The sequence below is a fragment of the Arachis stenosperma genome, chromosome 10 (assembly GCF_014773155.1).
Source record: "Arachis stenosperma cultivar V10309 chromosome 10, arast.V10309.gnm1.PFL2, whole genome shotgun sequence".
Taxonomy (NCBI): Eukaryota; Viridiplantae; Streptophyta; class Magnoliopsida; order Fabales; family Fabaceae; genus Arachis; species Arachis stenosperma.
Window position 1 is genome coordinate 10,658,255 of NC_080386.1, and position 25,627 is coordinate 10,683,881.

A 25,627-nucleotide genomic window follows, 5' to 3' on the forward strand; every position below is an offset into this window, starting at 1 on the left:
ATAAAAATAAAAAAGACACCTTACATATTAAACATAAAGAATAGTAAATGATAAAAAAATTCATATGAACTAAATAATAATAAGAAATAAAAATATAAAAGAGAATACTATACATTTTATAATATCAAACAAAAAGAAAATATTTTATAATTTATTTTAGTGCCGTTAGTACTCTTTAATTTAGTATCATTTTGGATTATAAATTTTTATTATTTATGACTCTTTTGTTACTTATAATTAGTATATAATAAAAAAAAGTACCCTAAGAAGTACAATAAAAATAAAAAACAAAAACAAAAAAAATTCATACAAACATAGTATATAATAATTACAACCAATAATATATATCATATGAATAAAAAAATTATAATAAAAAGTAAATAAAATTTATATGAATAAAATCAAATAAAAAAATAAAAAATTTTATACATAACATAAATATAGTACAATAAAGGATAGAAAAAATAATTTATATAAATAAAATAATAAAAATTAATAAAAATAAAATTTATATCAACAATAGTTGTCATATAAATAAAAAAATACAATGTCACAAAAAAAAATAAAAAAATACAATAAAAATATAAGAATAGAAAATAAAAAAATAACATCATAACACTAAAAAAATCATATGAAAAATATTTATCATATAAATAAAAAATACAATAAAAAACATAAAAATCAAAATATAAAAGAAAGAAGTAATAATAATAAAAAAATTAAAATCTTTACCTTGACAGTGATGAAAATAAATCTGAAAGAGTTTGATGAAAAAAAAATCTGTAACGAAGAACATACAGTGTACTACTGTAAAATTACGTGGTTATGTGCATCCTTTTGATAGAAGAAATGAAGGGTACAGTTGGTAGATACGAAATAAATTTCTTAGCTAATTCCTCCAACAGTAATTAATCTTCCCAACGTGAACGCAGAAGCTAGAATTTTTAGCTTCACGTGAATGTACGTTTAGAGGTGAAAGCACTTATGGGTTAGGGTTCCAAAAAGTTGCCAAACGTAACAATGGGACGTTTAAGACGCTCAAACGGGTTTTTTTATTCCCCAACGTGAACCCCAAACACACTCTTAGTAATAAATAGTTTGATTTTATTATTATTATTTCAACAGTAACTTTTTTTTATATTTAGTGGGTGCAAGTGTCTTTTAGACCAATAGCTTCGAAGGGTTTAGACAATACTGAACTTGCAATTGAAGCATACTTGTATGGTAATATATTGGTAGATAAGTAAGTAAACTCAATAAAAATGTTGTTTTTTAACGGTGTTGTGGTTTTATTTAGCTATTTTTATTTATGTTAATTTATCTTTGGCAGCTATGAAGATGATATAGTACTTTTAGGGATTACAGCTCGTAGAGATGTATTCAGGAGTTTGATGCCAAGCAAGCCAATTGATTCTCTTGTGCTATTCTTAGTAGCAGATATGATGAAGACAGAGTTGACCAGAGAATTTGTTTTTACCTTCAACTTTTGTGGTAAGTATATAGGAGTGTATATTAAAATAATACTGGTATTTGTTATTGTATTGCACATATAAACAAGTGGCAAAAATAATGTAGATGATAGAGAAGACAAAAATGGATCCCAACTGTTTGGAGTATTGTATCACAAATGTTTATTTGGGTAAAGTTGACTGCTTAAAAAGCGTAAAAATTGTTGCATACATCATATAACATAACATAATGCATTTATGTTTAATATACATAAAATTTGTTTTCGTATAAAAAAAGTTTGTCGTATAAAATCATATGCTTGTTATTCAAGTAAGTTTATATCATTTTTAAATTCAAATTAGCAAATCTTGGTATAAAATAAATTTAATAACTAAAATGACTTTCTGTTGATTAGGTGTTTATCCCTGTATCTGAAGCTATTGACGAAGATCATGAACACTATTACCTCGTAGTGATCGATCGTGTTAAAGGACAAATCATTTTGTTAGACCAATTTCCGATTGAGAAATAGTTCAAGAAAAAGAGGACAACCTTGAAATTAGTAAATATAGTTTCTATTTTTTTGTTAATTATCTAGATATATGACTAAAAAAGAAAATAATGACAGAGACATAAACATGCCAGTTTTTTAGATGAAGTATTGGAAGATTGTTCATTCTACGATTTTGAGACCACTCCAAATCTGATTTCTTCATAATTTAAAGAGTTCTTCAAAGTCGTACAATAGAAGAGTTTTCCAATACTTCGTCTAAAAAAATTGCCTGTTTATGTCTATGTAAGAGTTTGCTTTTTTAGTCATATATCTAGATAATTAACAAAAAAAAAACAGAAAATATATTTACTAATTTCAAGGCTGTCCTCTTTTTCTTGAACTATTTCTCAATGGAAAATGGATTTAGCAAAATGATTTGTCCTTTAACATAGTCGATCACTACGAAGTACCAGTGTTCATGTCCTTAGTCAATAGCTTTAGATACAGGGATAAACACCTAATCAAGAGAAAGTCATTTTAGTTATTAAATTTATTTTATACCAATATTTGCTAATTTGAATTTAAAAATGATATAAACTTACTTGAATAACAAGCATATGATTTTATATGACAAACTTTTTTTATACGAAAACAAATTTTATGTATATTAAACATAAATGCAGTATGTTATGTTATATGATGTATGCAACAATTTTTACACTTTTTAAGCAGTCAACTTTACCCAAATAAACATCTGTGATACAATACTCCAAACAGTTGGGATCCATTTTTGTCTTCTCTATCATCTACATTATTTTTGCCACTTGTTTATATGCGCAATACAATAACAAATACCAGTATTATTTTAATATATACTCCTATATACTTACCACAAAAGCTGAAGGTAAAAACCAATTCTCTGGTCAACCCTGTCTTCATCATATCTGCTACTAAGAATAGCACAAGAGAATCAATTAGCTTGCTCGGCATCAAACTCCTGAATACATATCTACAAGTTGTAACCCCTAAAAATACTATATCCTTCTCATAGCTGCCAAAGAGAAATTAACATAAATAAAAATAGCTAAACAAATCCACAACACCGTTAAAAAACAATATTCTTATTGAGTTTACTTACTTATCTACCAATATATTACCATACAAGTATGCTACAATTGCAAGTTTAGTATCATCCCAACCCATCGAAACTATTGGTCTAAAAGACACTTGCACCCACTACATAAAAAAAAGTTGTTACTACTATAATAATAATAATAATAAAAAAAAAAACTAAACCACTTATTACTTAGTACTCACCTATAATTGGAGCAAGTAAGTCTCTTCTCCTTTTTTTAGCAATGGACAAATCCGTCCTTCCCTTCTCAATAGAACATAACAACAATGGATTATTCAACGTATGACTTTATTGATTAAGAGTCTTAGAATTGGAACCAAAGACCTTAATCACCTTATAGGGGGAGCTGACATTATTTTCCAACCGTTGAATAAAAGATTGGATTAGTTGAGTCAATTGTTCAATAGAATTAGTTAATGAGTCTAAAGTCACTTTGTCCTTCAATGATGGATCATGTTCACTATAACATTAAAAAAGAGTTAATAAGGATGTTAAAATAAAAATAATAACGAGATATTAATCAAGTGACAAATTGAAATATAAAATAAACAACTAAATCCAGATCATAATAGATCATTCATCAAATTACAAATCCAAATTCCCTGTAATCAGATATAAGAGATATGTCATTGTCACCCCCTTGGAATAAACCTAGAGATGTGTGCGACTGTGTGCGCAATAGGGCAGACGACTGCGAATAGGACAAATACAAAACACAAGAACAGAGAAAATGATGAAACCAAAGCACCAACTGGCACATCCACTGTGACCACGACAACAACGAAGACATATCGTCGTTTTCAGACTTGGCATTGCCACGCTTCTCTTCCTTCTTACCCTCGTCCTCTTCGCCGCAAGCACACAAACCTCTCCCATTCTCTCTTCCTACCTTCTCGCGACATCAATAACCATCTCCATGATGCGCTCCCTCTTTGTCGAATCCAAACTCCACGCTCTCCCCATTCCACCGCACTTTGATTCTGTTCCTCCGCGTCACACAGTGGGGAGTGAGAGACAAATGAGTGACCAAATCCTAAACCCTAAGGCTATTCTTTCGTCTTTCTTTTCTTTAAAATAGTTTTTTATAACTCTAAATTAAAAAATATTGCAACATAATACATATCTTATTTTTTTAATTGAAGATGTGACTAAATAGACTCGTTACGAGAAAATAATAGAAGAACATTGAGAATAAGTTTATGAAACAAGAATAATAAAAAAAATTAGTACGTACTTGTTCAAAATTTCAATTTGTTCTTGACGGATCTTCATGTTAGGAATAGAACTTGCCTTAACAGAACCAGCCCAATTATTTCTACGCGTTTTTACCATTATAATTAGCTTGTAATATTATGTGTTTGAGAAAAAATACATAATAATGATAAAAGAGAGTTATTATTATATATCAATTTAAGGTAAATCTGTATTAAATATGAATTCAATCTGATTATTGACAATCTAATTAATATTATAATCAACATGAATAACACAAATTTTATTATTTATAAGTAAATCATATATTCATCCATAATAAAATATTATATGTAAAAATTACAAGTTTGAAGGCTAATATTACGTAGAGTAATAAGTTAGAGTAAGTTAGAATAATAATATCTATTTGAATCATTTCTAAATAAAAATAATAAATTTCCAGTTATATATGATTTAAAAAAATTATATATTTATTATCTCGTGGAATAATAAATTTAAATAGTAATATATATCTATTATGAATAATTTTGAAATAAAAATAATAAGTTTACAATAATATATGATTTAAAATAATTATATCTTTATTATTAAATATTATGTATTTATTATCACGTGGAATAATAAATTTAAATAACTATATATACTATGAATTTTTATATCAAAATAATAAGTTTTCAGTAATGTATGATTTTTAAAAAATTATATATTTATTATTAAATATTATGTATTTATTATCACATAGAGTATAAGCTGGTACTATAATATCTACTATGAATGATGTCTGAATAAAAATAAAAAGTTTCCAATTCAAAATTATTTTTGAAAAAAAATATTTATTATTAAAAATTATATATTTATTATCACATAGAATAATAAGTTTAAATAATAATACCTATTTTAAATAATTTTTAAATAAAAATAATATCTACTTTAAATAGTAAATCTTTTTAAATTACAATCATAAAAGATGCACATACCTTGTAATTATATTATATGATATAAATATAAAATAATGAAATCTTTTTAAAAGATAATTTTTCAGAAATAAAGAACGAGCAAACAAACTTTTATTCTATGTATAAAGACACTGCTCAACATATTATTAGCAAACTATATTCACCATATTATTCTAATTTTGTTACATATATTCTTGAGTGATTGACGTGTGTAAGTGAGAATCATTTGGACCACCTCAACAAAGCGAGAAAAAAAGAGACACAAGAGAGGTTAGTATTAATGTTATTGATAACCAGCTCTTACATCATCCATACTTCAATAATATACCTCACATATCCCAATATTTTTATTCTATGTACCACACATTTTATACTGCTGTAGTATATTCTAACCAATCTCCGACAATCATGCATCTATCGCTATACAACCTATTTCTACCATCATTTATCATAGGTCCAACTATCACAAATTTTTTGCATTCTACTCTCTTGTATCCTTTTCATTCTACTAATCCAAGAGATACAGATGAAATTCTTAAATTGCTAAAGTCTCTACAATATCATTAGTCTGACTCTGATAAAAATAAAAAAACTATCAAAGCATACAAGTGTATACGATAAGAAGGTATCTGCGACCAAAAGAAGAATTGTCTGGAATTCACATTTGTCTAAGAGTATAATTGGTGTGAATATTGCCTCTATTAACGACAAATTTTCAAAAAATAAAATAACTACACTAAGGACCTCACACAAATCCCTAACCGAGGAGTAAAAGGCACTCTTAAAAAAAAGTACATCAAATGGATATGCTATTAGCATGCATTCCCTAAACAACAAAAAGGTCGAGTACAATTAAAGCTTAAAAATGATACAAGATTAATGTGTTTCATGTTTGCAGCGATGAGGTATTGGCAACAACAAACAAGTTTAGGGGAACTCATGACAACTCAAGTTATTAATTCCCTAGGAATGGGTACATAGGGATGTAAGTGCATAATTAAACTACTATCTCTAGCATACTTTCGATTCTTAATAAATTTATTAATTACCTCATAGGTGTTGAATTTGGTGGCTACTATGTTAACCGTATAGGAGAAAGGAATAGGATGTCAAATATACTGGTATTTGCCGGCTGTTTTTTCGGTACGCCATGTCTTTTTCAGGCTTGTTACAGTTTTTATTTATTTTATCTTATTGTATAATTAGTGTCACTGACTTAGCCCCTAACTATTAAATTCAGCAATTCATACTGAAATGTGGTACGAAAATTGAAGTTTTGTTGAAATATTATCAAAAAGCTTTCATGGAAAAAGTTGATGAAGGTCTAAAAAAGGTATATGATTTATTGTATTTTTTATTTTTTTATTTTTTAATGGCTTTTATCTTTATGAACTGATCTATACTTTTTATTTTAAAATCTTTTGTATCTAGTAATATTCTAATACGTGAATGTTGGTACTAGATTTTTTTACCTGTCAATGAAAACAACACGTATTGGTATCTAGTTGTTTTTTATTTGTGCAATCATCAAACAGTTCTGCTAGACTCTCTACCGATTGTTTCAAATAAAGAGGGAAAGAGATCGAGTATTGTAAAGCTAGTAAATTAACATTTTCCATTTTCACTTTTATGATATTTTTTTAAAAGTTTCAAATATCATCCTTTATTTAATTTTTTTCTATATAAATAGGCAATATATCTGGAAGATATGCTCAAGTATGACTCGATCTATAAATACAGCACTCTATTTAGGTCACGGATACTTGATTTTGCATTTGTGGATATGCTAGAAACAGGAGAACAAGCTCCCATCTCGTAATGAATATTTGTATTTGTGTTTTTCTCTTTAAAATGTTTATCTGCATAAACTAACCGCGTCTTATTTAACACGGTAATGACTGTGGTGTATGGGTGGCAACTTGGATGACAAACTACAGAAAGACGTATAGTTATACAATAAATGTAATTTTCTTTTGCTTAAAAAAAATAGTACCCCATTTACTAATGTGTATGGTTTTGTTGGTAACCTAAAATATTTTTTAGGTTAATGATGGTATAAGGATGCGACTTGCGTTGGATTTGATTCTAAAGCCCCACAAGTTAATGCTGCATAATGTCATTGACTCTGCTACGTACCAGGAATCACAATAAGCATAAACAAAAATATTCAAACAAAAATTAAAAATTCGTAATTGTCATGTAGTCATGTTTGATTTATATTAAGAGTTGTTAGTTTAATCTCTTTTACTTAAAAAATTATCATACACTATATTTTTTATGGGCTCTTTTTGAAAATTGATGTTTCTATCTTTAGTTCAATTATATTTAAATTTATATGAAGCTTAATTTTCACTCTAGTATTTTTATCCCTTGAACCACTTTTGTGTTGTAAGCTAGGCAAGTTCTCATATTTGGAATAATATTAAAAGTTACTAGCAATATATAGGTATAAATAAATTACTAGTTATCGTATAAAGTATAAACAACAACAGAAGCTGATATTACAGAGGTTTATTAGGAACGTGTAGTTAAATAAATTCAGTGCTACCATTGTCTTGTAGAATTAGTTGTTGGTGAATGCAATTGAATAAACAAAAGCAGTTTCTGAATATGGAATAAAAACCAAAATGTTGAAACTAACTCATAAGGAAGGAGTTATCTGATCTTTCTGTTTAGTTACTACTGATGATGAGGAACAAGAATGCGACTAATTATGTTAAAGAAAGGTCAAGCCCAAACAAGTTTTCATTATTTATTCATATGAACCATTAAACCATTTATTCTTTCTTTTATCAATTATTATATTGTATCCTTTTTGAACTGGAATTATATTTTAACTTTGACTAAAGAACAAAGCTTCAAATAGATATTTATTGCCAGGAAGTTGAACAACTTTGTAAATTGCTAATGATTTATTCTACAAACTCATTAACTGATACTCTTCCTCTCTTCTAGCGTCATTCTAAGTGATTTCCATTGCTGCCACAAAAAAATGTCAATTTCATTCGCATATGATATCAACTTAATGTGCCAACTCAGTTTACTATTGTCAGAGATGAATTTAGGTCTAACATGGGTCACAAATTAAAATTTGAGTATTTAACTTTTGGCATAATACAATTTAAAGAGCCATTTTGGTATTTATCTTTAGAATGAAAGAAAGAAAAAAAAATCTTACATAATAACATTAATAATGATACTAAGTCGTTTTACTTTTACAATATCAAAGAGTTACATGTATGCTACAAACTTTGTAGCAAGACAGTAGAAACAAAAGGATCTTGTTCTCTTCTACAAGTCATACTATACTATACTCTCACACCTAGTGCTTCCATGGCAAAACCAAAGCTTCACTTGTGGTCCTTTCTCTTCTTTCTGCAGCATCTTGCACTGCACACTGTCACTAATCAACCCAGAGGATGAGTTCAACTGGCTTGCCATGGAATTTAAAGATGTTAACTTGATGCAAACCCAAAAAAGTTCTTGGAGGAAATGTGACTTTTCAGTTGGAAAATGGGTATTTGATGAGTCTTACCCTCTCTATGATTGCAACTGTCCCTATCTCAGCACAGTAGTAACTTGTCAAAAGAATGGGAGGCCAGATTCTGACTATGAGAAGTGGAAATGGAAGCCATTTGGCTGTTCCATCCCAAAGTTTTTATATGTTGTCAAATGATTTGTTAAATGCTTGCATGATCAAGATTGTGATGCAAGTTTGATAGCTAGTACAAAAGATAGGTTATTAAAGCTCAAACTTCAGTTACAAAGTAGATATTCTAATGCTCTAACAAAGTCAAATATGCATCAGTCGTTAATCATTATGGTATATACAAGACAAGAATACTTTACTAGCAATTTTTGACAGACAAAGTGTGACAAAATCACCTGGCAGCATCAACAGCAACTCTTAAACGGAGATACCAAGTTAAAGATGATCCACGATTAGGCCCTACAATTATGGTTAATATAAACAAACAATATAAGATGCTTTAGTTCCCAACTATAGATCATTTTTATGTATTTCTTCTGAATCAACATGAATGAAATGAAATTAATGTACCATGCAATTGAGTTTCCAATGATCCATTCTCCATCAATTCATAAACAAGGAATCTTGATTCACCATGAATACAATAGCCATGAGTTTTATGATATTCTAATGCCGAATCTTGCTCAGCCAATTCATTTCATTCTGCAGTTTGATGTAACCATCAAAGGCAAATGAGTGCAACAAACCTAGATATTAAATATTGATATGGATATCTTCTAATTTTTAATAGTAATAGAGGACCATCACCTCAAATTCTCTATCAGCATCACTATCTGCTTTCTTAATAGCTGAATGGAAATTCTCATCAAGATGAGCTCTGTAAACAATTCTAGAACCACTCTCTGCCATAACATTGCTGTTGCTAAAGCTGTTTGTTGCGGCCTCTAATAATTGAAAGTAAAAAATAGCAACTAAACTCTTTTTATCTACCATCCTTGAGTAGTTAAGTTTAGCATTGATAGGGTTTAAGGTTTCCTCCTTTTCAGCCTCTACACACTCAATAAATAAATAAAAAGAATGAATTAGAGATCTAACCAAAGCTAAGACCATCATAGGAAGTTTGTCTATAGGTATCCAAATCCATGATGTAATGGTTTCAATTTCTAGTTACACCACCCCTTCTTCAAAGGCAACAAGAACACATCAAATTTGGTAATGCCTTTTCTTTTCTTTTTTGCTTAATCCAACAGCGAGAGAAATTAAAGTGTTTAAAAGAATATATAGACATGGAAAATCACATGAACTAGAACCTGATACTTGTTACACATACATCATAAAATCGTCAACAATATTTGATTACTTGAAATTGATTGATGTTGCCATACTAACAAATTTGAAGAATAGACAAAACATCTTCCATGTTTTTAACCACCAATTCTGCATCAATGTCTTAAAATTCAACTTTATATCCAAATACATCATTGTCAATTAGATTGTTCAGAAACATGAATAATAATAATGCAATCACACACTTTAGTTCATACTATGCATTGTATTTGTCTTTCTTAGCTCAAACGATGCAAAATTATTTGTAATTAACCAATCCATCTTATGTATTCGCTATAGTTATTTCGTATTCCTTCTTTTTTCACAACAATGCTATAATAATTAAAATCATAGAGAGGGAGTTACCGGAAGAGAGAGGCTGATGACGGTGATAAAGAACAAGGAAGACGGCGACGCTCTCTAGAATGAGGAAGGCGGTGACGCTCTCTGACGCGAAGACATTCTCCTCGGCTGGGTGAGGCACGCGACGGATGCTACGGTGACCTTGGCTGGGAGCCGTGGAGAAAACTTCTTCATCTTCTTTACCGGAGAGAAGAGACGAGCGTGAAGAGAAGAGAGGGAGATACTAACAGCACGACAGAGAAGAGATATGGAGGTTGGGTGAGAAACCCAGAAAAACAAAGAATAAAGTGATATTTTTTTAGTATTTTTTAGATTTGTTTATTTATTTTTTTTTTTTTTGTATGAATGATTGATTAGGGTTCATGGAAGATGCTAATAAGATTGAAATAATTTTTTTTAGTATAAATAAATAATTAAATTTTTTTTGTTTTTGTTTTTTAAATTATTTAAATTTTAAAATTGTAAAATTAAATAATTTGATTATTTTAAAAAAGTAATTTTTGTCTAACATAAAAAAAATATTTATATCTTTTAAAAAATAAAATAAAATAATATTTTTTATTTTTATTAAATTATAAGAATATTTTAGTAAAAATAGTAATATAATATATATTTTTTAAAAAAAGTAAATATTGATGTATAAATAAATTTTATATATGATATTATTATTTATTCATATTTTTAATGTATCAATATGTAGAAATTTATTATCGTATCAAAACAAATATTTAATTTAAAAAGTATAAGCAGAGAAAATAAAACCAAATTGATAAATTCCTTTTTCATCATCATTCGAATCAATGCATGCACAAGATGCACTTACGAGTTCCATTCATTCAGGGGAGTTAATAAAATCTTATAATTCATTAATGATAGATTCATCCCTCGTGATGTCAGGATCCATTCTAATCAAAATATAATAATAGCTTTAAACCGGCAAACCATGATCAATCCCAAGCGTAGCACGGGTACCTTCACTAGTAGTATATACTAAAATTCAAAATACATATTAAAAATAAATTAAATAATATTTATATTATTTATATATAAGTATATAGTAACTAATTTAATAGTTAATTTTTTATTTATATATAATTTTTTGTGTTTAAAAATGCTGACATATTTATTACTAAAAATCAAAATTTACGTTATAATTATAAAAGATGGGTTATATTAACTAAAATATCTAGACACTAAAAATTTATCTAAAATTTTAAATTATCCTCTTCTTAAACAATCTAATATTAAATTTTCAATTATAACTATATTTTTACTTTATCCCAATTTTCAATTCTCCACACTACCTCCTCGACTCTTTTAATTTCCAAATAGTGAAAGACAATAACACCATCCACTAAATTTTCTAGCCATCGCCATAGCTATAAACTCTCATAAATTTGTTTCTCGCCGCTCAACTTTCATAATTTCATCCTTGTTTCATGCGCTTGTAGGATTCAGATGCACTGGTCATCCTCTCTGCAGGAAAAAGAAAAGATAAAATTAAATAAGCAGTAAGTATATCATAACTATATTATAAAAAAGACATCTACCTAACTCCGTTCGAATAAAACTCCGTAACTCGATGAAGAGCATTTTTGTGAAAATGGTGGTCAAAACCATAACCCTAACACTCGTTCAAAATCTCAACGAAAAGCTTCTCCTCATTAAGGTCATCATTCTCAAGTTTAGAATGCCAATATAAGCGAAATATGTACTCGTCTTTTTTGTTTTGGAAAAAAGCTTGAAAGTCGAGCAGGGCCTCACCTTAAAGTAAAAGTTTTTGAAAATCGTGGAAAGAGTCCTAAAAAATCTGGAAGATCTTCTAATCTTGGTGAGCTCGGACGAAAACCTATTGTTATTTTTTGACACTGAAGGGCTTTGCCAGGTGAAGAGGTGAAGGAAAATCCGGAGGGAGCAAACAAGTCAAAGTGTCCAACACATAACTTGGAATCCTAGCATGAAGGTCCAAAAGTTTGGATGGAGTTGAGTAGGAGTCACTTTACATGCGTAAAGGACAACATACTCAAACTTGATAAAAAGGATCTTTATCCCAACCTTATAATAAAGAGACACTCGTACATGTAGATAAAGTGAGGGACGCTCGAGACAGTAGTATCCATCTAAGCTAAACTTACAAGTATGTTGGAAGGTATCTCATTAACAATCGATTTGGTTATGAGGTCAGATACCTACAAAAGTAAAATTGAATGACTACTTAAAAATGTGGAAGAAGAAAAAAAGGTTTGTGGGGTGGGGACCACAAGCAATCAAAACTTCCAAAAAATAAGTACTTATTTAGGAACAAAGCCACCACCATAATGACAGCGTCACCACCTGTAGAAGGTATCAAGAATCACATAGCATCAAAAATACTAGTATATTGGCAAGATGAAAAGAAAAAGAAGAAAGAGTAAAGCATAAAGTATGGTGAAAGTAAAAAAAAAAAAACCAACCTGATGAAGATGAAATGAGAAAAAAACAAAGAACACTTTGTAAATCCTGGGAGTACCAACAAAGGAAATAGAAATGAGAGAATGCAAAGTTGAATGAAGAGAAATATGAATCGAAAGAAGAAGAATGCAAAGAAAGAGAAGGGTTATAAATAAGTATAATTAGGGACATTATGGTAATTTTGTAAGGATTTAAATGCTAGGTGCGGTTATCAATAAAACTGATAAAACATGAGAACAATTAAAGCAATGACATTCTTCCCAAGAATTACGTGAAGTTTTCGACTTGATCTATAGTGAAACCATGTAGAGATTCGTCTTGTGTTAAGCATAATCTGACATGAGAAACAAGACATCACGATTGACTCCGACAATCAGATCGATCTGGCTCCTACTCGGACAATTGTCGACCTCTCAACTTGCCAAGCTCGGTGACCAACAAACAAACAATTCGTATTTACGACTTAGACTGTTACTCAAAGATGGTCCTCATAATGTCCTTACAACCTAGCCCGTTATGGAGGTCAGACCCAATCGCGGGTCCATATACCCGAATAACATTAGACTTGGATTCTAAGACCTGAGTTCGACTGGCTTGGGGAGCAAGTTAGAGCTCCCCCTCCATTACTTCAGTTACAGGGATTACAATAACCTCCCAGACAATGAGGGGATAACTTCCCACCTTGATCAGATAAGATCTCTTCTTCTAATGGTTATGTCATCATTCTACGTTAGTACATTTTATACACTCTAGACTTATCCTACTTGAATTTTTGCTGACTCAGGAATTAAACTCCTTTGCAGGTACCTGTAATTGTTGTTCTAGAACTGACGTGAAGCCATCCCAGGCGCATTTACCATCATCTCCGACTTTCTTTTCAAATCCATTTTCTTACAATCCATTTCAGGTACACCTCAAAATAATTTTTTTTGCCTTAATATAAAATTTAAAATGTTTCGATTTAGTCATGCCTCAATTAGTTATTAATATGATAGTTTATATCATTAGGGATTTCTTTGGTGAAGAGTGATATTGGTAAAAAAATGAAGATTATAGTTAATTTTTGACCAAAAATGTGCATTGCACATGATGCCTTTATTTTTTTTAGAAAATGACAAATAGATTCTTAACTTTTTGCCTCCTATACATTTAAGTATCTGAGGATTAGAAAATACTTTTAAGTCCCTGACCTCTTCAAAAGTTGGACATTTTGATCCCTCCGTCCATCCGGGTCCATCAAACGTAACAGAGACATGTGATGTGGCTCCCATTTTACTTACATGATCGTTACGGATGCACACATGTAGGGAGAGATAAAAAGAGACAATTAGTCCCTCAAACTCAAACGATGACATCAAAAAAAGTAATGCCATCAACATTTGTAGAATCATCATCATCTTTTTATTCTTCTTCATCCTCCACTTTCTCAAAGAAAGGAACAAAGTCTCATGTTGAAAACAAAGTGAAAGGATAGTTTTTCTTGAATCAAATTGCAAATGATTCTTCCTCCGCTTATGGTAGTGACTTTATAGCTGCAAATGAAGTTGTTAATAAATATGGTTTATGTGCATTCTTGACCATATTCATTACACTGGTCTTCTACTATAGTAGTCAAAAGTCAAAACTGAAAAGTGAGAACACAAGTTCATCACTTAATGTTGGAGAACTTTCTTTTTATTGTGACTTAACAAGTGATTGGTCTTGTATGGTTTAAACTCAAGAGACAACCGTGTATTTAGCAAGTTTTACTTCCATTGAACAAAAGAGAAACAAAAATATTTCTTGATCTATGTTGGCAATGTTGATCAGCACATTCGAAACATTATCAGTTGCATTGTAGCACTCCAAATCACAAAATGTTGACGGATGTCTACAGGAATTACATCTGGCACAATGTGTAATATTTCGAGTTTTTGAAAATTAAATAATGAGTTATTTATGATTTATTATATTTGTTGAAAATTTTATTTTAAGAAAATTATTTCACTAAAAAGTAATTAAATCAAATTTTATGATGCTGAGTTTAAAATTAATTAGGATTTATATCATTTTCATAATAATTAGATATTTTTGTTTACTATAAATTAATGATTTGGGTATTTTCTTAATTAAAATTTAAAGTTTTAGTAATTAAAAATAACGAAAGTTTTATATAAATTAAATTGAAAATTTTGGTTAATTTTATGAATAAAAGAAAATTAACTTAGTTATATCTAATTTTAGATTAGAGTACTTATTTAAAAATAAATTATAAATTGAGAAAAAAATAATATTCTTAAAAATAATTATATTAAACTATATTTAATTTAATTTACTACTCTATCGTTTTAATTTTATTAAAATCCCCAATTTCACCATTATCTTTTTTACCTAACCCACACTCACTCATTGCCACTCATTCCCTCAACCCTAACCTACCCGTAGTCGCCACCCTCACCCACAAACGCACACACACACACGCAGAAGAAGAAAAAGGGGAGGAGAGGAAGGGACGACGCCACGGCTAGGGATCGCCGCCATCGCAGTCGCTGTCGATGTTGTAGCAAAGAGGGAGGAAGGATGCACGAACAGAAGAGAGAAGAGGGAGCTGCCAAGCCGTCGCCATTTCCGTTCGAGACCGTCGCCGCCATTGTGTTGCTGAGTGGAGAGAGGATCAGCGCTGTCGCGAACAGGAGAGGACGATGCGTGAGCCAGAGATGCAAAGAAGAAAGCTTCATCTTCGTCGCTGCCGCATCCTACATCGTTGCTGCTGTGGAGCCACTTCGTCGCTGTCATAGCTGCCGTCGCTGGGGTTGTGAATAACTGTTGTGCCAGTGCGTAGGGAGAGGGATTTTGAGGAGAGAGAAAGGGGGTTCTGACGGAGCTCGTCACCGAGTTGCACCGCCATGCTTCTGGCCCCTGTCATTGTGGAGTCCACCGCTAGTAAGGGCGTTCTTCCTTCTAATTTCCATTTCTTTTAACTTTCGAATATTTTTGTCTTTGATTGTCGTTACAGCCACGTCGCTGCACCTCTGGTAGTCGAAAATCCTCCACCAGAGCTTCTGGTCGCCGCGGTAACTGAAGATAGCTGCCAGAGCTGCCGCCAAATTGATTCAGAGGTCGCTGTTGCTTTGTTCTTTTGTTGCAGGTTCAGTTGCATTAATTTCATGCTGTGATTAAAGTTCTTGTGGTTGTTGTAGTTTTGGTTAATGCGGTTGAGGTCGCTTGAAAATTTCTGCGGTTGCTGTCACTGCTGCATATTAACATGAAAAGAGGGTTTATTATATTAAAATCGCTGCAGGCTTGATTTCTTGAGGTAGGGGATTCATTTTTAAACTAAATACTTTGGATTATGAATGCCAATAAGTTTATCAAATAATTACAAATAATTTATGATTGTCTAGAATGATTGAATGATGAGTTTAAGTTGGATTTGTGATTATGAAAATGACTGAATTTGATGAATATGTGTTTGATTTCCTAATTGTTTAAGAATGCTAAAAATTCTTATTTGTAGCTGGTTGTAATGAGAATTTGTTGAGTTGCGGTTATGAATGGTAATTGATTTGGAATTATTGGTTAAATTGAAAAATGATAAGTTGATTTTTGAAAAAACTATTGTTATTGGTAATTGTTAAAAAAAAGATTAGTAAAATCCTATTTCTAGGGGATGTTATGTCCAAAATTTTATAAAAATAAGAAAAAGTTTTAGAAAAAATAGTAAGAATTAAAAGGAAAAAGAGAAAGAGATGAGGTATTAAAGAAGGATAGAGGTTTCGGTCAAAGAGGTCAGGGTATTAAGGTTAAACATTAGTAAGGATGTAATGATCTTTTAATAAAAGAACGAGATTAAAATAATAATTTAAGATCATTTGAATATTTGAGGGTAAAGCGATTAAATCGAGTTTGGATGAGAAAGAGGTAATTAAGGTATGAAGTAAGGTCTAAGGTTTAATGTTTAAAGTTTAGGGATTAAAGCTTAAGGAATTAAGGAATAAGGTTTAAAGGTTTAAAAGTTTAAGAAATTAAGAGTTGAGGTTTGAGGAATAAAGATTGAGGAAAAGATTGAATGATTTGAATTAAATAATTTGATTTTTAGGTAGTGTTTTAAAATATCGGCCATGGTGACGCCATAACAGTATGGCGTGGCGGGATTTGCTCTCGCCGCCATACAAACGCCACCACGAAGGGGTTTTCACAGCGAGCAAAAGGCGGTCGCAATTGTGGTGATGCCATGGCGGACCGCCATGAAAATGGCGAAAATTGCGGATTTTTTTTGAATTTTTAAAAAAAATTGAGGGTAAATGGGTAATTTAGCAAAACCCCAAATGATAAATGTAACCCACTAACCCAGTTCAGCCACTGCAACTCAAAAACGACTCTTCCTCTCTTTCACGTCCAAAATGTCTTTCTGTTCCTGTTCTCTTTCTCTCTTCTGTGTGCCTTCTGTCACCGGGGATCTTCGCCACTGCCTGTCACCGTCGGACGCCACCGCCTGTCGTCGTTCATCACTGCCCATCGCCGCTGGTGGTCGCTGCCGCTCATCATCACAGTTCCCTCTTTTCTCTGGTTCATACCAGTTACAGTACATACATTCCTTTTTTTCATTTAGTGCACTCACTTCACTATCTCCTTCTCTTCCCTCATAAACCTCTCTTCCTCCAACTTGTTTTTCTTTCAGTTTAGTCCACTATGTCAACTTCTAGACCAGCCCCTAATTCTGAAGCCCATGTCCCTGCCCCTGCCCCTACCCCTGCCTCTGCCGGCCATGTTGCTGGAACTGCTCATGCTCGTCCTGCAGCTGCTGTCCGTGCCAGTAGAATTGACCCATGGTGGAAATATGTTAATGCTGTGGAAGAAGAAAATACCAATGACACCATATGTACTTTTTGTGGAAAAATTATGAAAGGAGGAATTACACCGGCAAAGGTGCACCTAATGAATAAGCCTGGGAATGTTGCTAGATGTAAAATAGTCTCAAAGGATGTTCTTGCTGAATTATGGGAGTTTTACAATCAGAAAAAAACTTGAGGAAGAAAAAGTGCTACATCGGTGAGCACCGAGAAACATAGTGTCAATGCTAGGGAGCTTGATTTAGATAGTTTGGGGTTTGGATTGTCAGAGGAAAATGCAGAAGGAATTGATGAAATTTCAAATCTAACTCTAATGGCAGCAGCTAGAGGGGGTACAAGTTCAAGGAGAGGTCCAATGGATTTGTTTGTTAAAAGACCCAAAACTGCCATTGCAAGAAACAAAAAGGAGAAATTGAGGCAACAGAATAGCAAGGAAGCATGTAATAAGAAAGCAGTTCGTAGAGTTCATCGATACATAGCACGGTGGTTCTACCAAGCTGGGATTCCATTGAATCCAGTGAGGTTGAAGAGTTTCCAAGAAATGTTGTTGGCTGTTGGAAGCTTTGGTCCTAATTTACCTGCTCCAGCTTATCATGCTCTAAGGGTTTCACTCCTTAACGAGGAGTTAGAATACACCAAAGACTTGTTAAAGGATCATAAGGAACAATGGGAAAAGTATGGCTGCTCAATTATGTCAGATGCTTGGACGGATAAGAGACAACGGAGCATTATCAATTTTCTTATAAACTCTCCTGTTGGGACAATGTTTTTGAAGTCTATTGATGCCTCTGATTATGTGAAGACGGGTGAAAAAATGTTTGAGCTTCTTGATGGTATTGTTGAAAAAATTGGGGAGTAAAATATTGTTCAAGTTGTAACTGACAACGGGAGCAACTATGTTCTAGCTGGTAAGTTGCTGATGGAGAAGAGACCAAATTTGTTTTGGACCCCGTGTGCTACCCATTGTTTGAATTTTATGCTTGAAGACATTGGGAAGATACAATTAATCCAAAAAACCATAAAAGTGCCATTTCTTTGGTTAGCTTCACTTATAGCCACTCTAACACTTTATCTATGTTGAGACACTTTACAAATGGCAAGAAATTGGTGAGGCATACAGTCACTCGATTTGCCACTTCATTTCTGTCTTTGGAAAGACTTTATGAAGAGAAAGGAAATCTAAGAAGAATGTTCACCTCGGATGAGTGGGTAAGGAATAAGTTGTCAAGGAAGGCAAATGGGAGGGAGGCAACAAAGATTGTTATTAGGCCCTCCTTTTGGAATCATGTCAAGTACACCCTTAAGATCATGGGTCCTCTTGTTCGAGTGCTTCGACTTGTTGATGGGGAGAAGAAGCCATCGATGGGTTATATATATGAAGCAATAGAGAAGGCAAAGTAATGCATCATGAAAACATTTTCTAATGATGTGAGCAAATATTCTAAAGTTTTTAAAATCATGGACAACAGATGGACTTGCCAACTTCATCGCCCGTTGCATGCAGCCAGTCATTTCCTGAATCCGGAGTTGTTTTATGATAATCCTCGCATTGAGCTGGATTTAGAAGTTACAAAGGGGTGGTTTGAGTGCATCACTAGATTGGTGCCAATTATAGCTGTGCAAGAGAAGATATTGGAGGAGCAAGCACTATATAAGGCTAGCTATGGACTTTTTGGATCAGCCTTTGCAAAATCTTAGAGGAAAAAGCTTTCACCCGGTAAGAATAATCCTCCAATGCATTGTTAACTTAGTTAGACTGTTAGAGTGCTAATTAAAATCTTAAGATAAATTTATTTTAATTTATAGCATTTTGGTGACAGACATACGGGCATGAAGCTCCAAACATGCGAGACCTTGCTATCAAGATTTTGAGTTTGACTTGTAGTGCTTCAGGATGTGAGTGCAACTGGAGTATTTTTGAGTATGTAAAGTATCACTTAAACTCATTAAAATTAGAAGTAATAAACTGCAAACTCTATAGCTACTTAGATTATATTTAATACTTTTGCAGATTCATACTAAAAGAAGAAATAGGCTTGATCATGAAAGGATGGAGAGTTTGGTATTTATAAAATATAACCAACAGCTTATCGAAAAGTACAACCTTAAAGATGAAGTTGACCCTATTACACACAATGACATTGATGAGTGTAATGAGTGGCTTGTTGGAGAACTTGGGACTGCCACCTTTCAAAGTGATGATAATGTGAAAGATGATGCTGATTTGGTTCATGAAGGTGACAACACTTTGAGTTGGAACCTTGTGTTTAAAGCAATGGGAGGACATGAGCTTAATGCAAATACTAGGAGAAGACAACAAAATAGAAAAAGGAAAGAACCTACAGCTCCAAAGGGTGGACCAAGTGGGTCTAAGGCCTCAAAAAAAGGAAAGGCGGTAATTGTGGAAGAAGAAGAACCAGAATTTGAAGATTCAGAAGATTCCGAAAATGAAGAAGAGGAGATCCAATTTAATGATACTGAATCAGATGATGATGAGGGGGCAGAGAGGCATGATAAAGTTGATGAGAGCTAGAATTTAGATGATTTATTTTATCATTTGTTAGTTTAAAGACATGATAAGACAATGGCTTTGGTCTTTCTCTTAAGTTTTTAGTGTTTATGTTTTATGTCTTATGTTTATTTCCTACATTTGCTATTATAGTTGCTGCATTAATTGGATATGACTAGAAAAATGATTACATATATTAGATTTTATAGTTTATTATATTTGCAATTTTTCTGCATGTTTTTTTGTACATATATATGCATTTTTAGGTAATCCACCATTTCTGCCATTTCCTGCAACACCATTCGCCATTATTTTATGGCAGATTTTTGGCTCACCGCCGTGAGCTGCCATCCGCAATAAAAAACTATGTTTTTAGCACAATCTAATGAGAAAGGCAAAACATAACGCTTACTTGAGATTTGTACATGAGGCTCAGTAGGAACGATGATACTTAACGTCTAGTTGAGACCTGAAGGCAGGAACGGACATAAGGGGGAGGGGGGCGAGTGGAGGCCTCGCCCCCTAACTTTTTCTAAAAAAAAATTAATTGTATTAAGTTATTAAGTATGATTTAATTTTTTAAAAAAATTATTTAATATTTAGTCTATTATAAAATAAAAGTTTAGTCCAACTTAAATATTAATGATTTCTAACATTTAAAAAGTAAGTAATAATGTTAAAAAAAATCTGAAAAAGATATTATTATTAATATTTTTTAATTAAATATAATTTCTCAAAATCCATAAAGTGAATTCTTTTTCTTTTTGTGACTGTCTTTCTTGATTCATTTGGTATTAATTCTCTTTGTTTTAACTGCTACAACTGAATGATCTTTTCAGCTATGAATATTGTGATAAATGACTCAGAAACAAAATGAAAGATGAATTTATTGCTAATTATCTTTTAATTATATTGAAAAGAAAATTGTTGAAAATTTGACACAGATTTTATTATCGATGAATTTTATGATATGAAGAATCGACTACTTCATTAGTAAAAATTACACACATATTTTTTTCACTTTAAAATATATTTTTTATCAGTATATTTTTGTAATACATCTTACATTATATAATTTTTTGCATAATTTTTTAATATATATTTTATTCCCCCCCCCCCCAATAATATTTCTGGATCCGTCCCTGCCTGAAGGATGAGGCTCAGTGGGGGGCAGTGATACTTAACGTCCACTTGAGACTCGAAGGAAGGTTCCCTATGAGAACGACAATACGTAACGCTCATAGAAGGGACGTTGGCTGAGGTAGGGATGGCGATACGTAACGCCTATCTCAGGACCACTGTCGGGTAACGGGTAACGAACTGACACGCGAGCTCACAGTCTATATAGAAATAGACATTCATCATATGTATTTGTATGAATTGTTTGGGTGCTTTCTATTGCTGTGTTAGGTTATATGTGAAATTCCTTGCTATTTGACTTCCATGAATTGTTTGTATGTTTATATTATGTACCTTACTTGTGTTTGTTAGTTTATAAATGTGACTATTACTGAGGTGATTGAGGATTGATATAATTGAGGATTGATTAATGTACTAAAAATTGATAAAATAATATAATTTAAAGGACGATAATTAAATTGTTTAAATTAGAACTCGAAGAATTTTAAAGGTTTCATTAGGAAAACCACTTTTACGGCATTCTCATCTTCTACTGAGAACGAGTGGTTAGTTCTCACCCCATAATTTTTCACCCTTTCAGTGACACAGGTTTTGAAGACTCAATATGGATCTGTGGACGAATAGTGGAGTTTGTTTATGAGTTAAGTGCTTTCATAGAGTCTCCTCATACTTGTCGCTTAAGATTTTATTTTTTCAGAGAAATAGGTATTGTATCTGAATTTTATTTAAAATTACTTAAATAACATTTACTATTATTAATAATTATGTGACTATTATTGTTTGAAGATCTTTGATGAAAGGTTTTATTTGAACAAAATTTTCTAGCATTTTCACAAAACTGGAACGCGATATCGATATAAAGGCTCAGTAATTAAATAGTTAATATTGGAAAAGATCACGTAATGTTCTTGTTAGTGGAAATATCATGACTTAAGTAAGGTATTTTACAAGAAGGAACGTTACACAATACGATCAACTACTTAAGTCTCCAAAACAAACTGGATACATTGAAAGTAAAAGTGGATTACACATCAAATAATAATACGGCTAAACAAAAACAGATACTTGTTTATTATAAGATTGTAGATTATCCAACGACCTCCTAAAATGAGCAAGAGAATGAAATCTGTAATGCCGGTCAGCATGCTCCCAGTTACGCCACTTGACCTTAGACAATCCGTTAATTAACTTTTATCGTAAAAATTAAAATACAATGTACTATACTTTTTCAAAGCAGATAGTAATTAATTTTACCTGTTTGCAATCGGAAAGAGTTGGGGATTGCCGAGAATCGGTGCAAGAAATGGTAGACGGATCCAAGCCCAGATAAGCAAAAGTGTTAGTGGACCATCGATCTCCTTGCAGTCGATACGAGATGCCCTACACAACGCTCTATACAAGTGCGCCAGGCATGTCGATCCCAACTAAATTCTATGATCCCAGAAAAGTTACGGAATAACGACAGAAATTTCCAGTGCACTGCTGCTCTAGACTTGTCTCCAAATAGAATTGTCCCAAATAATAACATTATGTGGCACTTTATGTATCTCTGAATGTAAATATCATCAGTCAAGACTAAACGATCTTTCAGTCATTGAAACCACGTCAACTTTATGAAACTTCCTCTACAATTTATCTTTTTAGGTGCAACCCCAAACTGGTACAAGCATTCGACCTCTAAGGCCTCATAACTACCCATGGTCGGTCCTGTAACTGGACGACCATTTGTCAGAAGATAAAAAATTATCGCCACATCTTCCAATGTCACGGCACACTCACCAACCAGAAAATGAAATGTGTGAATCTTAGGGCGCCATCACTCGATCAGAGCATTAACCATTGCCGACTGACATTGGATTACTCCAATCTAAAAAACGTGATAAAAATTAGTCTCTCATAAATGTCCCTTCACAATTAGATTGTACGGATCCGACGGCATTAAATGGTTACATGTCAACATCCACAAACCCTACAAAATGTAGCCATATATCACATTAAACAAAAATAACCATAATTAATTAATAAATAAAATTTAACAATATCTTATTTTCATTGTCACATAACTAGTATAATATAGTTATATTAACAATTATATTATTAACTACTCGAAATATACTAAATCTATTTTACAAAAATCTCACATTTATATTTATTAGCTTCTACCAACAATTAATAAAACTTAAATGAATCTAAAATATAAATTTAATTATCATGATTAGATACATTAAAAATATATTTTCTAATATTTAAAATCTATTTATTTTATAATAATTATGATTCATTATTTTTTATTTATATAACAAAATAATTTTAAAAAGTATTAAACACCTCTAATATTATTATCCATAAATATATATATATATTTTATAACACCAAATTTATTAATAATCATAAATAGTTTATTAAATTCATAACCAAAATTTAGTATTAATAACATAATTCATTACTTAAATTACACTAAATTCAATTATTATTATTATTATTATTATTATTATTATTATTATTATTATTATTATTATTATTATTATTATTATTATTATTCCTTGTTCAGTTTCGATTTTCATACCGCTATAATAATAATAATATACCTTAATTACTTAATTAACTAAGAATGAAGAGTAATGGTTAATTATTATATCGAAAAAATTTCAAAACTTTCACTATAATACAATAAAAAAGCATATTAATTAAATATCGAACTAATAATACACAACAACAAATCGTTAATCCTTAATTAAATATCTAAATAATATATTTATAATAACAATTAACTCAATAATTATTTAAAAATCTTCTAAATTTATTTTATTTTACTAACTATTTCTAAAAATTAATAATAATATTATATATACCTATAATCTTAATAATTATTACTATAATATTTCTATTAGCCTCTAATATTATCATTATTATTTTTATTAAATTAAAATATTTGATAATGAAAACTTACATAATTAAAATAAATAAGATAATTAACAATGTAAAATTTTAAATGATTAACTTCTTTTATATTAGGTCTTTTAAGCATTATTGATATTTTGATAGTGGCTGATTGTTTTTTTTTGCATGATTTGGATGAACAATGTAAGAAGAGAAGAGAATGTAAGTGAGTTATGGAATGTGTAAACTGAAAGTGAGAGTGAAAGGAATGCATGAGAGAGAGAATTTTTAAAGTGAAAAAGAGAGATGTAGATCAAGAGATCGGGGTGTACTGCATGCACGACACGTGGCATTTGTTACGCAAATCACGTGGCATTTGCTATGAGAATGAGAGTGAAAGGAATGAATGAGAGAGAGAATTTTCAAAGTGAAAAGGAGAGACGTAGATCAAGAGGTTGGGATGCACTGCATGCACGACACGTGGCATTTGCTACGAGAGTGAGAGTGAAAGGAATGAATAGGAGAGAGAATTTCCAAAGTGAAAAGGAGAGACATAGATCAAGAGGTCGGAGTGCACTGCATGCACGACACGTGACATTTGCTACGCAAATCGTGTGGCATTTGCTATGCAAATCAGACAGCCCAATTTATATATCTACTGATTTATGTAATCGGACAGTTCGATTACTATTCCTTAACTCAGACCGTTCGATTTCTTTAGCATAGTCATCACAAAGCAGTCAATCTCCCTACATTCCAATAATGTGCTATACACTATTTTTACTCTTATATCAAAATTAAAAAAGTGCATCTATGTTTGGTAAATTAAATTAAAAATGACTTTAATGAAATAATTAAATTTGGAAATGAATTAATGTGTTATATTAAACTTTTTAATTTTGATAAATATAAATTATCTTTAAAAAATTCCACTTTAAATACTTTCAAAAGTACTATATCTTTTAAATACTGTAAGTACAAACATATAATTTTTTTGATTTATCAAACACAAAATAAAAAATAAACATTTTTTAAAAATTTTTATCAACTCAAAGTTTATCTTTTTTTATTTTCTTTTTCTATTGTAAAGTGTACTATGTTAAATTTTTCACCCAACTTTTCTCTTCATCATGTGTAACTATCAGTACACTACTTAAATAAACAACTAATTAACAAAAATTAGAAACAAAACTAAAAAAAGTTTAATTTTAATACACTAATAGTATAAATAATTATACACAGTCATATAATTATATTTTTTTTGAATGACTATTTATGAGTTAATATAAAAAATAATTATTTTTATTATTATGTAATTAGATGTACCTATAAAAGTTAAACTACTCTATATTAATAGTACATCAAAATTAAATTCAACTAAAAAAAAGGAT

At 31.1% G+C, this 25,627-nt stretch overlaps 1 protein-coding gene and 1 long non-coding RNA gene across 2 annotated transcripts; one reads left to right on the forward strand and one right to left on the reverse strand.

The window, feature by feature from the left end:
- Positions 1-8,379: 8,379 nt before the first annotated feature.
- LOC130954987 (uncharacterized) lies at positions 8,380-10,742 on the reverse strand. Its single transcript, XR_009076545.1, has 4 exons — positions 10,428-10,742; positions 9,543-9,784; positions 9,306-9,437; positions 8,380-9,194 (listed from the first exon to the last, which is right to left on the reverse strand). It is a non-coding gene; the product is annotated as an uncharacterized LOC130954987 (long non-coding RNA).
- An 8,039-nt stretch (positions 10,743-18,781) lies between these two features.
- LOC130956740 (uncharacterized) lies at positions 18,782-20,381 on the forward strand. The gene is made up of 4 exons (XM_057883737.1): positions 18,782-19,104; positions 19,177-19,363; positions 19,719-20,102; positions 20,370-20,381. The coding sequence occupies exons 1-4, from the start codon at positions 18,782-18,784 to the stop codon at positions 20,379-20,381; spliced, it is 906 nt and encodes a 301-aa protein (XP_057739720.1).
- The last annotated feature ends 5,246 nt before the right edge of the window (positions 20,382-25,627 follow it).

Bases quoted from the DNA above. Each gene is read 5' to 3' on its own strand.
- LOC130956740 (XM_057883737.1), top strand. From the start codon at position 18,782: ATGTTGAGACACTTTACAAATGGCAAGAAATTGGTGAGGCATACAGTC. The intron at 19,105-19,176 runs GTAATGCATCAT...CATGGACAACAG, and splicing joins GAAGCAATAGAGAAGGCAAA to ATGGACTTGCCAACTTCATC. The intron at 19,364-19,718 runs GCTAGCTATGGA...ATACTTTTGCAG, and splicing joins AGGAGCAAGCACTATATAAG to ATTCATACTAAAAGAAGAAA.